Source organism: Corvus cornix, chromosome 5 (assembly GCF_000738735.6).
Source record: "Corvus cornix cornix isolate S_Up_H32 chromosome 5, ASM73873v5, whole genome shotgun sequence".
In the NCBI taxonomy this organism is placed as follows: domain Eukaryota; kingdom Metazoa; phylum Chordata; class Aves; order Passeriformes; family Corvidae; genus Corvus; species Corvus cornix.
The window spans coordinates 46390645-46403892 of NC_046335.1; the positions used below are offsets into that span (position 1 = coordinate 46390645).

At 44.6% G+C, this 13248-nt stretch overlaps 2 protein-coding genes across 9 annotated transcripts in view; one reads left to right on the forward strand and one right to left on the reverse strand.

Moving 5' to 3' along the window:
* CHID1 (chitinase domain containing 1) overlaps positions 1 to 745 on the reverse strand; it is a 104485-nt gene extending 103740 nt beyond the window's left edge. For 3 of the 5 annotated variants that reach the window (XM_010399881.4, XM_010399959.4, XM_010399807.4), the window contains exon 1: positions 397 to 585. The gene's annotated coding sequence lies outside the window, so the exon portion shown is untranslated. Of the gene's footprint in view, positions 1 to 396; positions 586 to 707 lie in introns of those variants that run through there. The other 2 variants (XM_039553301.1, XM_039553302.1) reach the window with 2 other exon arrangements.
* A 4538-nt stretch (positions 746 to 5283) lies between these two features.
* The window catches only part of AP2A2 (adaptor related protein complex 2 subunit alpha 2), a 45219-nt gene continuing 37254 nt past the window's right edge, over positions 5284 to 13248 (forward strand). For all 4 annotated transcript variants that reach the window (XM_039552339.1, XM_039552341.1, XM_039552340.1 and 1 more), the window contains exon 1: positions 5284 to 5457. In XM_039552339.1, the coding sequence (XP_039408273.1) occupies positions 5391 to 5457 (67 nt within the window). In that variant the 5' untranslated portion in view covers positions 5284 to 5390. The remainder of the gene's footprint in view (positions 5458 to 13248) is intronic.

The following is a 13248-nucleotide window of genomic DNA, read 5'->3' on the forward strand; positions in this document are numbered from 1 at the left end:
TTTAAAGCTTAAAACATCATTTGACAAACTGATCTGAAGCCCAGGTTCCTCTCTTAGCCAGGTCACAAACGTTGCTTAACCCCAGCCTCCACATGAGGTAACATACTTTTGGTCGGCTGTTTTAAATTTATACTAATTTTTAAAAACGAGTAAAGCTAGCACAGATTTCGGCTGTCCAAAATAAGCAAGCAAAGAAACGAAATGGATGCTGCACAATACTAAATTAATGTTGATAGTTTATTTATAAAGAAAAAACTAGATTCTAACTACATTTGCAGAAAGAGCCTGCATCACTTAGTAAAGGAAGATCAGGAAGCATACTGCTGATATATTTTTAAATTAAATCAATAAAAGCTATACTGAGGAGTGAAGAGTGGGAATAAATCCGTTTCTAACCTGTGTAAACATTAAACCCTTCCCTCTTGCAAGGTGCTCCACTTTGACGTTCAGAATTCCCTCCCACACTCGCCCGACTCTCGAGATACCAAAGCTTGCCAGGGAGCCCGCACGCCTGCTATGCCAGCAGTGCTTCAGCGCCAGCCGCGCCGCGGCCTCCCCCGAGCTCGGACCCGCGGGGCAGCCCCGGCCTCCCCGGCTGCCGCGTCACCCCCGCCGGGGGGCTGCCTCACCTCCAGCCTTTACCCCTCCTCCCTCCTCCTTGCCTTCCCTCCCTCGGGCAGCCCCGGTGCCCCGCGGACACCACGTACCGCCCGCCGCCGCGGGAAGTGCGGGCGAGCGGGCGGCAGCGCCCCGCCCGCCGGCTCCGGCAGCGCCGTGGCGGCGGGAGGGCGCCGCGCTGCGCCAACATGGCGGGGTGGCTGAGGCAGCGGCCGCGGCTCCTCGGGCGCTTCCGGGCCGGCTTCAGCGGCGGACATCCCGGCTAAGTCCCATGGGCAGAGCCGCCGCTGGCTGGCCCGGCCCCGGCCCGACCCAGGGCGCGATGCTTTGGGGCTCATCAGTAGCTGAAAAAAAGGAAATACTAATAATGGTGTGATTCTAAATTCCTGTAAACAGCCTCTTGGTTTAGCCCAAACTGTGGCGAATTTTTAGAGCTCCAGGCCTAGCCTGGAGAAGAGGAGTCTCAGGGATGACCTTATCACTCAGTGCAATTGTCCAAAAAGACTGTAGCCAGGTTGGGATCAGCCTCTTCTCACAGGCAGCCAGCAACAAGAGACAAGAGGAAATGGCCTTAAGCTACACCACGGTAGGTTCAGGTTGGACATTAGGAGGAATTCCTTCACAGAAGGTGATTAGACATTGGAATGGGCTGCCCAGGGAGGTGGTGGAGTCACCCTCCCTGGAGGTGTCTAAAGAAAGACGGGAGTTAGAGCCATGGTCTAGTTGACATGGTGATGTTCGATCACAGATTGGACTCGATGATCTCCAAGGTCTTTTCAAAACTAATTGTTTCTGTGATTCTGAGAAATAGTGTAGGTAAATCAGAAACTTGGGCTAAAATGCACACACTGACCTGGAGGCAAAATGATCACATAGGCAAGGCTGCAGAGAGTCTGCAAGCAATACTGCTCACTCAGGGTGTGCAGAAAGGAGGGGTCAAATCTCAGATGGCTTTTAACAGGCTTTTAAAAAAAGATTTTGTTTTAAGTTGAGTTTTTTATTTTCTTCTGGTTTGACCTTCTACAGTTTGTGTTTTTGCGTGCAGCATGGCTGCGCTACAGCTATTTTTACTGCAGCAGAAGTTTTGGTGTTACCCTGTTATTTCACAGGCTGCTTGCAGGGACTAAATATCATATCAAAAGACTTGGTAAAAAAAGGATGTGTTATATCATGATGTAGTGGCAAGGCCAGCATATCCTAGCAGTGTGCTTCCCAACAGAAGCCTTCCTGTGACCTGCTTTCTGTCTTGGTTACAGTTTGGTGCAGTCTTCTAGAAGCTGAATTGGAAGGTTGCATTATTCTGCTGAACTGCCCGCTTCTTTCATTCCCTCTTGTGTAGTGAAGATCTTCATGAGCATTATTCACCACTGAAAAGAAAAACAGGAATATTTTTCCTCTGAACAAAAGTCTCGACAGTGAAGCAGGTGCATGGTCTTCTACGACTAGATCCATCCCAAATTTCTGTAAATTCAGAGTTTCGTGATAATGATATTACCCTAACTTTGTGTTTTCTACTGCTGAAAGCAGCACGTTTGATACTCTGGCATGGCAGAAGACACTGTGTTCTCTGTAAATGGAAAATGAATGTTAGATGTCAAGTACAGAAACATGGTTGAGTTTACACATGGTGGAGCCACCAATTCTGTTTGCTCCTGAGCTCTTTTTGCTTCCAGTAATGGCTGGAATGATCATAAGGAGCAGAAGAAAACACTAACTGGTGAGACAAATCTGACAGAAGTAACAAAGGGAAAGGAACAATTCCCTTTTTGTAGTTCTCACAACTGGATCCTCACCAGCTGAAAACATTCAGATGAATGGTAATAGTTTTACAAAGGTCAGTGCAATTATTAAAGCCTTTGTACCAAAGTGCGATGAAATCCTGAAAAAATTTTAAAGTAATTCCCATATAAAATGGGAAGGAAGGGACAAACACTGTGGATTTGTTGGCAAACAAATGTGATGCAAAACATTTTGTGTAATAGGAAATGATTTCTTGGTACTATTTCCCCTTTAATGCTGATTTTACAGTAATTATAAATATCTTAAATAATCATAACATCTTGGGATGGATAGAACCAATTAAGTTTGTTTTTAGGCAGCCTGGTGTTTTATAGATGTTAGGCTCAAACCAAAATGTTTTCCACAATTACCAACTCAGTGTGTTTGCAAAGGGTTCTGCCTGGCATGAGCTCTGTGCTGAGTAACAGCTGAGTTCACATTACAGTGTTTCTTTCAGCCAGGATGCATCTAAAGCCCATTACAAACTCTCTTTCTGCTAGCTACCTGTTTATTCACATAAAATTTCTACCTTGTCCCTACCAAGACTATCTGAAATACATGAGTAAGTCCTAAATTATGAGGCAGTAAGGATAGACATGCCCAATTTGTCCTGATTGCACAAGCCTTTGTTGAGGCAAAAAGACAGGGAGCAAGGTGAATATAAGTGAGGCCTCAAAAGTCAGTCAAAGGAGGCTGACATAAAATAATCAGGGTATGTGTACTGCATACTGAGCCCCTTCAAATGAAACATTTAGCTGTACAGTTACAAAACTAGAGACATCCACATGTGTTAACCACTTGGATATTTTCCCAGTTCTCAAGAAGGATTTGCAGCTCATGCATAGCTTGGTACTGCCACAGCTATTGTGCTGGCAGTATTTAAGCTGCCACTGAAAAGGCGGTTGGATACCTGCATGACTTGCAGTACTGATGGGAATACAGCCAGACAGGATGGATAGACTGAGCCTTTAGGTGTCACTGTGCTCTTAAGAGTAGAAACCAGTTCAACATTTTGGCTAGCTCAAAAAAGATTTTTTTTTTCTGATTACAGAAAAAGCTTCATTTGGTGACATAGGAAGTTTTCATCTTCAAAGGTACATGGAAGTTATTATTAAGCATCAAATGTATTTGTAAAGCTGTGAAAAAGGAGAGTGTTCTTCATGAAAGCCTACAAATAATCTGAATTAAATAATAGACTAGTTGTGCATGACTGCCTGTAGTTGCACTTGGTCTAAATTATGGATCCAGGGATAAAGGGATAATTACGTGACTACCACATGCTGTCATCCTGCCTTTCTCATAGATACTTGCACAACTTAAAAGCACTCATGTATAACAATGTATCCTGAAAGCACCCAAAATAGACCCTTGAGAGGTGACCTAACTGAGGTGTACAGCCACTATCAGACAGAGGGTATCAAGTATTATGTAGATCTTTATGAGAGAGAAATGTATCACTAAATTAAAGGCACTGGAGCTCGATGAATCTGAACAAGATCCTTTAAACAAGGAGGATTAACCATGGGAGCAAACTATCCAGGGAAACAGTGAATTTGATTGTGTCAGAGCAAGACTGAGTGCCTTTCTGGAAGATAGACTGTAGCTAAAAGCTAGATACTGGGATCAATTCACTGGGAGAAAAAAACCCCAGATGAAATGAAATGGCTTGAAGTATACTGAAAAAGAGGTGAAATAACTGATTGATGTCCAGTAGCCCTAAGCCCCATGATTCTACAAGTCATTGTTCTCCACTAAGCATACTAATCACTTGCATCATGACTGAAGCCCCCAGCATACTTTTGGTTAGGCAGACTAGGCCAGTCTTGAGACCATTTGAACCTATTTTCAGCTGAAGATCTTAAATGCTCTGCACAGTCCCACCTTTTTGGCATATTTAAGACAGTTTAACCTTGAAATGTTTTCAGTCTCGGGAGTAGATGTGGTGTGAGACTGTGCCACTCCACGTGTTCACAGCCTTCAGGAGGAACATGCGGCCCTGGGGTTGCACACCTGCATGCCCAGGGAGTCGGGAGTGGGATCTCTGCATGAACACAGAGCAACTGCGCCACTCACACAACCGATGGCAGGCTCACAAGGGGGATGTGCCTAAGGATGGAGCTGCACACAGTAGCCTCTGGGCTTGTCAGTGCTCACAGTGACTGTGCAGGGTACGTGCAGTAGATCCCGTGCACTGTTTTGGGGTCCCTTTTGAGGAGGAGGACCAAGGCACAGCCTCCTGCAGTCCACCCTGTGGAAAGCATGTTCTTATGAACTGTACCACTGAGAGTCTGTACCTTGCTCTTCACGTTTTAGAAATAAGATTCCAGAACAATAATCTGCTTAAGTGAAATTTTCCAGTATCTTGATCGGCCGTCCCTCTCCTTCTCCCTCAGCAGCTACATCCTCTGAGACGCCTGCGAAGCCCGGTATTTCACCTTCAAAAATCATCAAACTCCTCGGCCATTAGGGTCACGAGGAGAGGAAGGGATTAGGCTGTTCCCGAGCAGGGAGCGTGCAGTGAATTCACCCATGGACACAGCGACTGTCGCCGCCCTGCCACTCCTCACCTCGGCCCGGGCCCGTTTGCCCTCACGGGCGGTGACTGGTAATCGCGTCCAAGCAGCGGCACGGCAGATCTCCGGGGCCTGGCCTCCAGCCAGCTAGCCCTCTCAGGCCGCAGGGTAGCACGGGGGATGCCCGGGAGCGGGGGCACATCCCGGGGGACAGGCGGGGACCGCGCCCGCGGCGGCTGCGGCGCAGGGAGGCGCGAGGGGCGCGAGGGGCCCGGTGCACCCGCGGCGCTCCCGCCTCCGCACGGCAGGTGGCGCCCGAGCAGCGCCCGCCCGGCGGCTGCGGGGGCGCGGGAGCCCCGGCGGCGCCTGCGCGCTGCGGAGGCGGCGGCGGAGCGGCCTGAGGAGCCCGCGGGGAGAGCGGGCGGCGGCTGCGGGGGTTCGTCGTGTCGCGTCCCAGGGCGACCGTGATCGTGCGCCACGATGCCTGCCGTGTCGAAAGGCGATGGCATGCGAGGCCTGGCGGTCTTCATCTCCGATATCCGCAACTGTGAGTGGCACCGGGGTCGGGGCCTGGGCTGGGCCGCGCCGGCCGTCGCCATGGGCTGTTGCCCCGTGGGGCCGGGGCTTCACCCCTCAATCCCCTCCCCAGTGTTCCCCTCTTCCCCCTGATCATCGCGGCGGGCAGCTCGGAGCGCTCCTGCCTCACGAAATGGCGACGCGCTCGGGGGGGCGGCGCGGCGGGGAGGGGGGGGCAGCATAAGGCATTTGCCCGTGGGTTTGTGCGTTTTGGGCGGGTGGGTTGGGGTGTTTCCCTCCCCCCTCACCACCCCTGTCACCCCCCTCCCCCGTCCTTGAGTGTCGCGGTGGCCGCCCCGGCGGAGGGGGTGCCGGGAGTCGGTGCCGCCGTTGTTCGCGATGCACCGGAGCGGTGCCGGGGCGCGGGTGGGTGTGTGGCGGGGCAGGGAGAGGCGTCCCTGGGCTCCTTCCAGATCCCTGAGCGGCTCTCGGTTCATCACGTCACTGATGGAAAACAGGCCTCTGTAGGCGCCTGAGAGCAAGGCCCTCAGTGCGTATGCCTAGGCTAGGCTTAAATTGGCTTTAAGGTTCTGCTTTGACGGATATCAGGGCTTAGGATCAGTGTAATTAAAAATGGGATGGAGGGGGGTGCGAATAAGTGCCCCCCCCCCCCCCCGCTCACCCGAGGGAAGTGGGGAGAGTGTTTCTGTGAGTGTGCAGCAGGAGAGGAGTACAAATCTGATGCTGCTTGGTGTGGAGGAAAGGGTTATGTGTAGGGGCACACCTCAGTGCTCAATCTTCCTTTTTGTCCGAGAATTGCATACGATAGTTTAATATTAATCAGAGTTAGAGATCTAAGTGTATGATGTGGCAGGAATTGCCTGGGGAAGGGCTAAGGTCGCTGTGGTTGGTGTGATGAAACAGCTCTATTTTGTCCACCTGTGTGTCTCTGTAGATCACTTGAGGCTATTTTAAAAGCAGTGGAGCAGTGGCAGTAAGGTCTTCTCTCTAAAGATATAGATAGATTTGGAGAATTTTTTAATGCAAATTATGTTGTTCTAACTGGGCTTGTATTGGGATTATTTAACCTCACTAGCTTGGGAAACTTTGTATTGATGACTTCTAATACAAAAAACCTGGGGAAGAATTATACTGGTAGAATGAGACCATTTAAATGCAGTGTCTTTAAAATTAGGTGATTTGGACTCCCAGACACGTGAACAGGGGCTTTATATGTAAAATTCAAGGTTGATAATCTTCCTTAGAGCAGAAACTATTTGAATGGGTTGGTTTTTATTTTTCAGAACAGAGTTGCAGGTCCTTAGGTTACTTTAGACTTCACTCTTGTGTGTGTAGAAGATGGCTTACAAAATGTGTAGTGTAGCAGTTCAAGGTTACACGAATACTCTTGTGCTTTGTCTGGTTGGCCTTGCTATTTAGTGAGCATTTTCCAGTGTCCTGGTGTTCTGTGCAAGCTACATGTGTAACATAGTTCCACTTGGTGTCATAGCAGTTAAGACTTGCTGTTGTATCTACCCAGTACAATTCACGATGATTTTTTAAATCATTGTTTATATTGATTTAGCTGGAAGAAGTATGACTTGATTCATCAGTGTCTCATGTCTTGCAGTTGGTTAGCACATTTGTCCACTCGTGTTTTCAGTGGAATTTGCTAGAAGTAAACACAAGGGAAACATTTAAGCTCTTAGCTTTGTAACTCGTGTTCAGGGATGTGGAATAACAAAATTTGAGGTTGTAGGCTATAACAAATCAGGTACTTATTTCCCCACAAGGCACTTATATCCCCACAAGGGGATAGAGCTGAAGCTGCCTCAGTCCAGATGGGACAACAAGCGTTTCATGCTCTGCAGGAGACACAAAGATGTAACTTACTGGTGATACAAATAAAATGTTAACAGTTTGACTGTTTAAACAAATAGTGGTATGTCTCAAATATTTTGTCTCTGTCCAGACAGCTGTTTGGGAGCTGTAATTACTTGTGTATCTTTCTTATCTTCATAATGAAAAAAGTAACAGCATCTTCTAAACAGCTGCGAAAGAGCTGATCTTCTCACTAGTAGATGATCTATGAAGCTTCCAAATAGCTGTGAATGGCGTTTGAGCCTTTCCTTTAGCAGAGCTCTGAGTGCTGCCAGCTAACCACGGGCTAGTATATACTGACCAGGATTCACAAAAATGCTTCCTGGCATATTCACAAAAGTACTCTCTGGAGACTCTGTGCTTTGCAGGCACTGCTATTGGCTAAAGCTCCCTCTTTGCCTCTTCAGTGAGGAGCTAGATGTTGTCAAGAACAAAAAGTAGCAGCTGTTCAGGTGAACAGCATCTTTTGACTAAGCAAAGAAAGCAAGCATTCCTTTTCTGAGATGGGAGGGAAACTAGACTCCAGGGCAGCTCTTGACCTCTATTCGTCTATTTCTAGCCTTAAAAGTGGACTAAATATCTGACAGTTGCAGTGATGTGCAAAGTTCTTGCAGGCATTCTTAATTTCTGTCCAAATTGTGGCTTTGTTGGACTCTTGTATCTATTTTTAATACTGCCACAAAGGCCTCGCACTTCTAGTTTGCCAATAATTTTTCCAGATTACGAGTAATGGTGAAACATGGTGTGTATGGGGGGGTATTCTGAAAGATTTTGCACAGATAAGAATTCTGCATCATAGATCTTGCTGAAAAATGAAAATGCAGTTGTGTGCTGACTGTGCTCAGATGGATGCACAGCATGTGACTTCAAATTAATCAAGTAACCTAAACTTCTGGGGTTTATGTAAATTTTGATTGTCTACCTTTGGAAATGCTTGATCTCCTTACCTCAAGATTTATTTCTTGGACATTTGTATCTATAATGTCTGCAGCACTAAATAATGCAGGATTCTCTTACAGGTTTGATACATTACTGATTTGGGAGTGATGCCTGTCTTTGTACCAGTCTGTTACAGGCTTCACATAAGTCCTGATAACAATTTTCTGTGTTTACAACTGTAGTTGATTGTGAACAAGCAGCTCGCACTACCAGCCTGTCTTTAACACTTAAAAGCTTGGTTGTCACTTCTGTGTTGTTTAGACATATTTTTGGCACTTGGTTTATCTATTAAACTTCTTGATTTTTGTCTTTAATGCTTCTATGCTACATGTAATTTTTAAAGCAGACTATTTTAAACTACACTGATTTCTCAGAAGTCTGTGATGTTTTTCATTAAAGAAAGTTGGCATACTACTCGTAGCAGAAACTGTAAAATGTTTCAAGACTGAGAGGCTTCTTAGCACTTTGACTTTGCTCTAGTCTCTGTGAAGCTGTCATATTGCATGTCTTTTTTCAAAATGAAATGTTCTTTATTCATACAAAGATCAAGTGAATTTTCAAAATATGGTAATACAAGAAAATGAATTATCCTTCACTTCCTCGTAGCTTTCCAGAATTTTGTTTCAGGGCAACTTCTTATTGTAGGCTCTGTGTTTTGCATATGGAGGTCCTAGTGCAGATGGCAGATGAAAATGTTTTTTAGAAAATAGCCCTTTTAGATGTCTGTCAATTTGCCAGTAGATATATGGGCTTTTCTAGGGACTTGCTCATTTGGATTGTTTTGTGACATATATGAATTACTACAGTAAGTGGGTTTTTAGCTTATCTTTCATAGACACCAGAGAAGAGACAAGAAGACTATCGGTTGAAAGCCAAACTGCAGTACGTGATTAGGATAGCCCAGTTAATTAGTGTTGGGTTGGTGTGACTGAGAAAATAGTTAGGTGTGGCTATGCTGTCCAAAAGATTGTGGTGGAGTGGAGCTGACAGCTCTGAACCCTGTGGTTTGGTGAAGTGCTATCCCAACTTAGGAGTTCAGGTCAGGAGGAGTCCCTGTCACTGCATCAATTATGTGCCCCATGAACTAAAACCTAACAAGATCTGCATATGTTACAAGCATATGGACTCCTGCAAGAAATATTTATTCTTAAATAGTATTTTAAGTCTTCTCTTGTGTATGTACTGCAGAGCTGCTGAAGCAATTTGACTTACACAAGATGGTGCTTTATAAACTCTCCAGCTGTCTTAGCTAACAGATACATCATCAGGAGTCTGTTTTCATTTTTTTTTTGAGTTTTGGTAAGCTTTATGCTTATCTCACAATTAAATACTTTTAAGTCATTTGTCACTCAGTATTCTGCTGCAACAACAGTGCTATCTACTATTCACCCTGAAAACCAGGAGAGTTTGCTTTTCTCCTTTCATTTGCAGGCAGTAATGTAGAAATAGTTTCTATTATAGTATTTAGTGTACTACTGGTAACCTCCTGCTCCACAGTAAAATTGGGAAGCCATCTCCTCTTAGGTTGATGAAATGTGTCTAGACAGAGGCAAAAGCTGCGGTTGTCACAGGCTCAGAGGACAAGACAGTTCTTGGTTTCCCTCACTGCTCTAGATAACTGTCTTAGCTTTTCAGTGTTGCCCCAGAAGTTGGACAGATGAAGGAAGGATTCCTTTAGTTTGTTCTCCAAATGTTTCTTTTTACGTTTTCTTCAATTTACTGTTTCTTTTTCCTCTGGCTATATTTTTTCCTTAAATAAAATTCAACAAATATAATAAACAAAGCTCTATCTCTTCTCATAAAACTTAATGCATTCAATTTTCATTGTACTGGACAAGGGATAGTGTCCCGAAGCTGAGCCTCCCAGAATGTATCTTCGCTTCACTGCACTGGGACTGATGCATCAGGTTACAGGTCTGCAAGTGGGGATTGAAAAAAGATAGTTCATTAAATTCATCATATGATGATCATCTGTTTGAATGGGTAGTAGGTTATGGAGTGCATTACAGGTGTAGGTGGGAGGGGCATGTACATGGATTAAATGACTGCTTAGGTATGGATAGAGTTATTTGTTCACTGTAAGAACAGCCACCCAGTGAAACAAACTTTACATAGAGTGAGTTGAGCACACACAGCTTGGTTTAGTTACCTGTCAGTAATTATTATATGTCAGTAATAAGCTAAGTGTGTAGGCTAAAGCTACTGCATTGCTCCTCTGAGGTGTGGGTTTTTGTTTGCAGTGCGTGCAGTGTTAAAGTAGGACTTGAAATACTTCTTTAGACAGTCAGTGACTTTTCTTTACATGTATTCTTAGATTACTTACCTTTTTGAAGAAATTGGAAAGCAAGTCATCTTGGTTTGCTCTCCTGTTGCTTTTGCAAGGCTATGGCAGCCCATCTAATATGGTCAGTTTCTGGCCTGAAAAAACAGTCCTAAGAATGTGCTGCTTAGAGCTATAATAAGCACTAAGTCTTGCATCACTTGCTACTATTTGCAGGAGAGTGATTTAAGGAAAACACAATTAGCATGAGATTAGTCTGAGGAGGATCTCTAAAACAAAACTGCTGTTATTCTCATGGCTTCTCTGTCTTGGCTTGCTTCTGGTCATTTCATAGAGCTCTGAGGGGATGGGATTTTTTTTTCCCCCTTTGTTTAGTTTTTTTTATGCTTGTTTAATTTGTGCATGGCTGGCTTAGGGGAGAGTAATGGATGAGAGGTAGTAAAGAGCTAGAATCTTTCATGTGACATCCGAGCTCTCCATTAGATACACTGGAAAATATGATACCTGCTTAATTTGAAATCCTTTGGATAAAGATTGCCCATCAGGACTGATAAGAGGATATTAAGGGACTGTTGCAGAGACGGTTACATATCTGAATTAGTTGATGAGCTCAAAAGGATTTTTAAGGCCCCTGAAACAGTAGTTTAGAAGTGATAGCTAAACTAGAATAGGCCTCAAACTGTTCTGCTCTTTGAACATGAACTAAGGTAGAAGAGAGTCCACAGTGACTTGTGGTAAATCAGTGCAAATACAGGCTTACCTTGTTGAAGGGGGTATAACTGTACAGTGTGAAAAGACTGGTCAAGGAAATGACTACTTGGATGCTGCTCAGTCAAGGAAGGAGGAAGAGCTGCCTTACGTAGAAACCTAACCCTGCACTTACTGTTCGCTTATCTTCTTGACTTAAAGCTTCTCTTTTGAGAGGAGTCAGTGTTGTTTTGCCAACTAAACTCCCAGATAGATGTTCTGTATGTCACAAAGTCACTTGGATATGAACTTCCAGTAAGCTTTCAGTTGTTTTGGGGAAAAACCTGGTCTTAAGGTAGACCCTGTTGCCTGGTCACTTCTCAAATTTTTCTTAACTTGTGGTGCTTAGTTGGAAAAAACAAGCCATGGTAAGCATCTAAAATCATTAAATTTGTATTAAATTGTTGCAGTTTAATACATCTGGATTGGAAAGCTGCTTTTGTGCTCTTATTTCTCTTCTCTTATGAGGACAAGGAGTTAATGGATTAGTGGATTACAGTAAAGCCTGTGACTCCCTGCTGTTTCCTGAGAAGTGTTGTTACAGGGGCAAATTTCTAGTGGCATAGTGGAGGAAGAAGTCAGTTCTGTGGATAGTAGTTCACTTACTGTGCAGAATATTAAAAAATGTACTCTACAAAGTTCTTAAGTATGATCAGCAGGTCACTGCTCTCTGTCTTCAGATATCTAATCACTGCAGGATGTCCCAAGACACAACAATCTCCAGCTGCCTTTGTGCCATTCATGATCTTCAACATGACAGACAGGCACTTCTTTCTTCTGATCAAATAGATCTTGTGGGAGGACCGCATGTGCTCCTGTTTTCATTCATAACAGGATGTTAGCACGTCAGTAAACAAAAAGCTTCTTGCTCTGCAGCCTTGAACAGGTCGATTTGTGAACAAAAGTGAAGCCATACTAACATTTTGTAAAAGTGTGCAGTATTTTATTGCAGTCTCTTTGGACTAGTTGTGCAGTGAGTTTGTAAACAGTAGCACCAACATGCTTCCTCAGACATACTCAGGTGGAGCTGGAGCTTGAACCTCTATTGCAGCGCTTTAGATAGTTTAACCAAATGAAGGGATCTACGTAGACAGACTGATAATGTGAGGATGGGCAAACAGACCACTCTAATGTATTGCTGTGCAACCTGTTTGCATTTCTTTTGCCCTCTTCTGTGCTGTGCTAAAGAGCCAGTTGAGAGATTAGGGAGAGTTGGAGGATGGATTTGGTGTTTTACTTCATGAAGACCATGATCTGCACAGCAAATGGCTTAGTCTATCCTCTAGAGCTGTAACATTAGTACCTGTCCTGCTGGCAGGTAAAAGTAGTGGTTCAACTTACTGATATGAGTAAGTGTTAAAAGTACTATAAAAGCTCTTTCACAAAGGCAAGAATGGAGGTACTGATTACCTTTACATGCATATTTTCCTCTATTTCTACCATTTTTGCAGTAGAGACACTAGTATTTGTTTTGATTTTCCCTGTTTTTCAACCAGTTTCTTTCTCTGCTCCCTGACAGCAGAGTTCAAGAATATAGTGTAGTCTTTACATCATGCTTGCAGGCTGTTTTAGCAATAGGAAAGGCAGGTGGGTCATTTGATTGCTTTATGCCAACTAAAGTGTGTTTAGACAGTGAATGGGTGAACTTGCTCTCTACCTGATCATGTCTTCTGGCACTATCACTTGTAGTGAAGCTGGTGTGACTTAGCCTTTGGATAAACCCATCTTGCTTTTGACTGTTTGGCTCCCTAACTGACCTGCAGCAATGCAAGGTAATAGCAGGAATGTGTATGCCAGGATGAGAGCAGTGTTTAGGAACTGTCTGTAGCTGTCTCTTAAGAAGTGTAGCCTTGAATCAAACTGACTTTGAAACTATCAATATTTTGCTGAAGGGAAGCTGGGTAGCAGTTTGGCTGTGCTGTATCTCCTACCAAAGTGGCCAATCAGCTTGGATGCTCCTAATGTAGAGGCTAA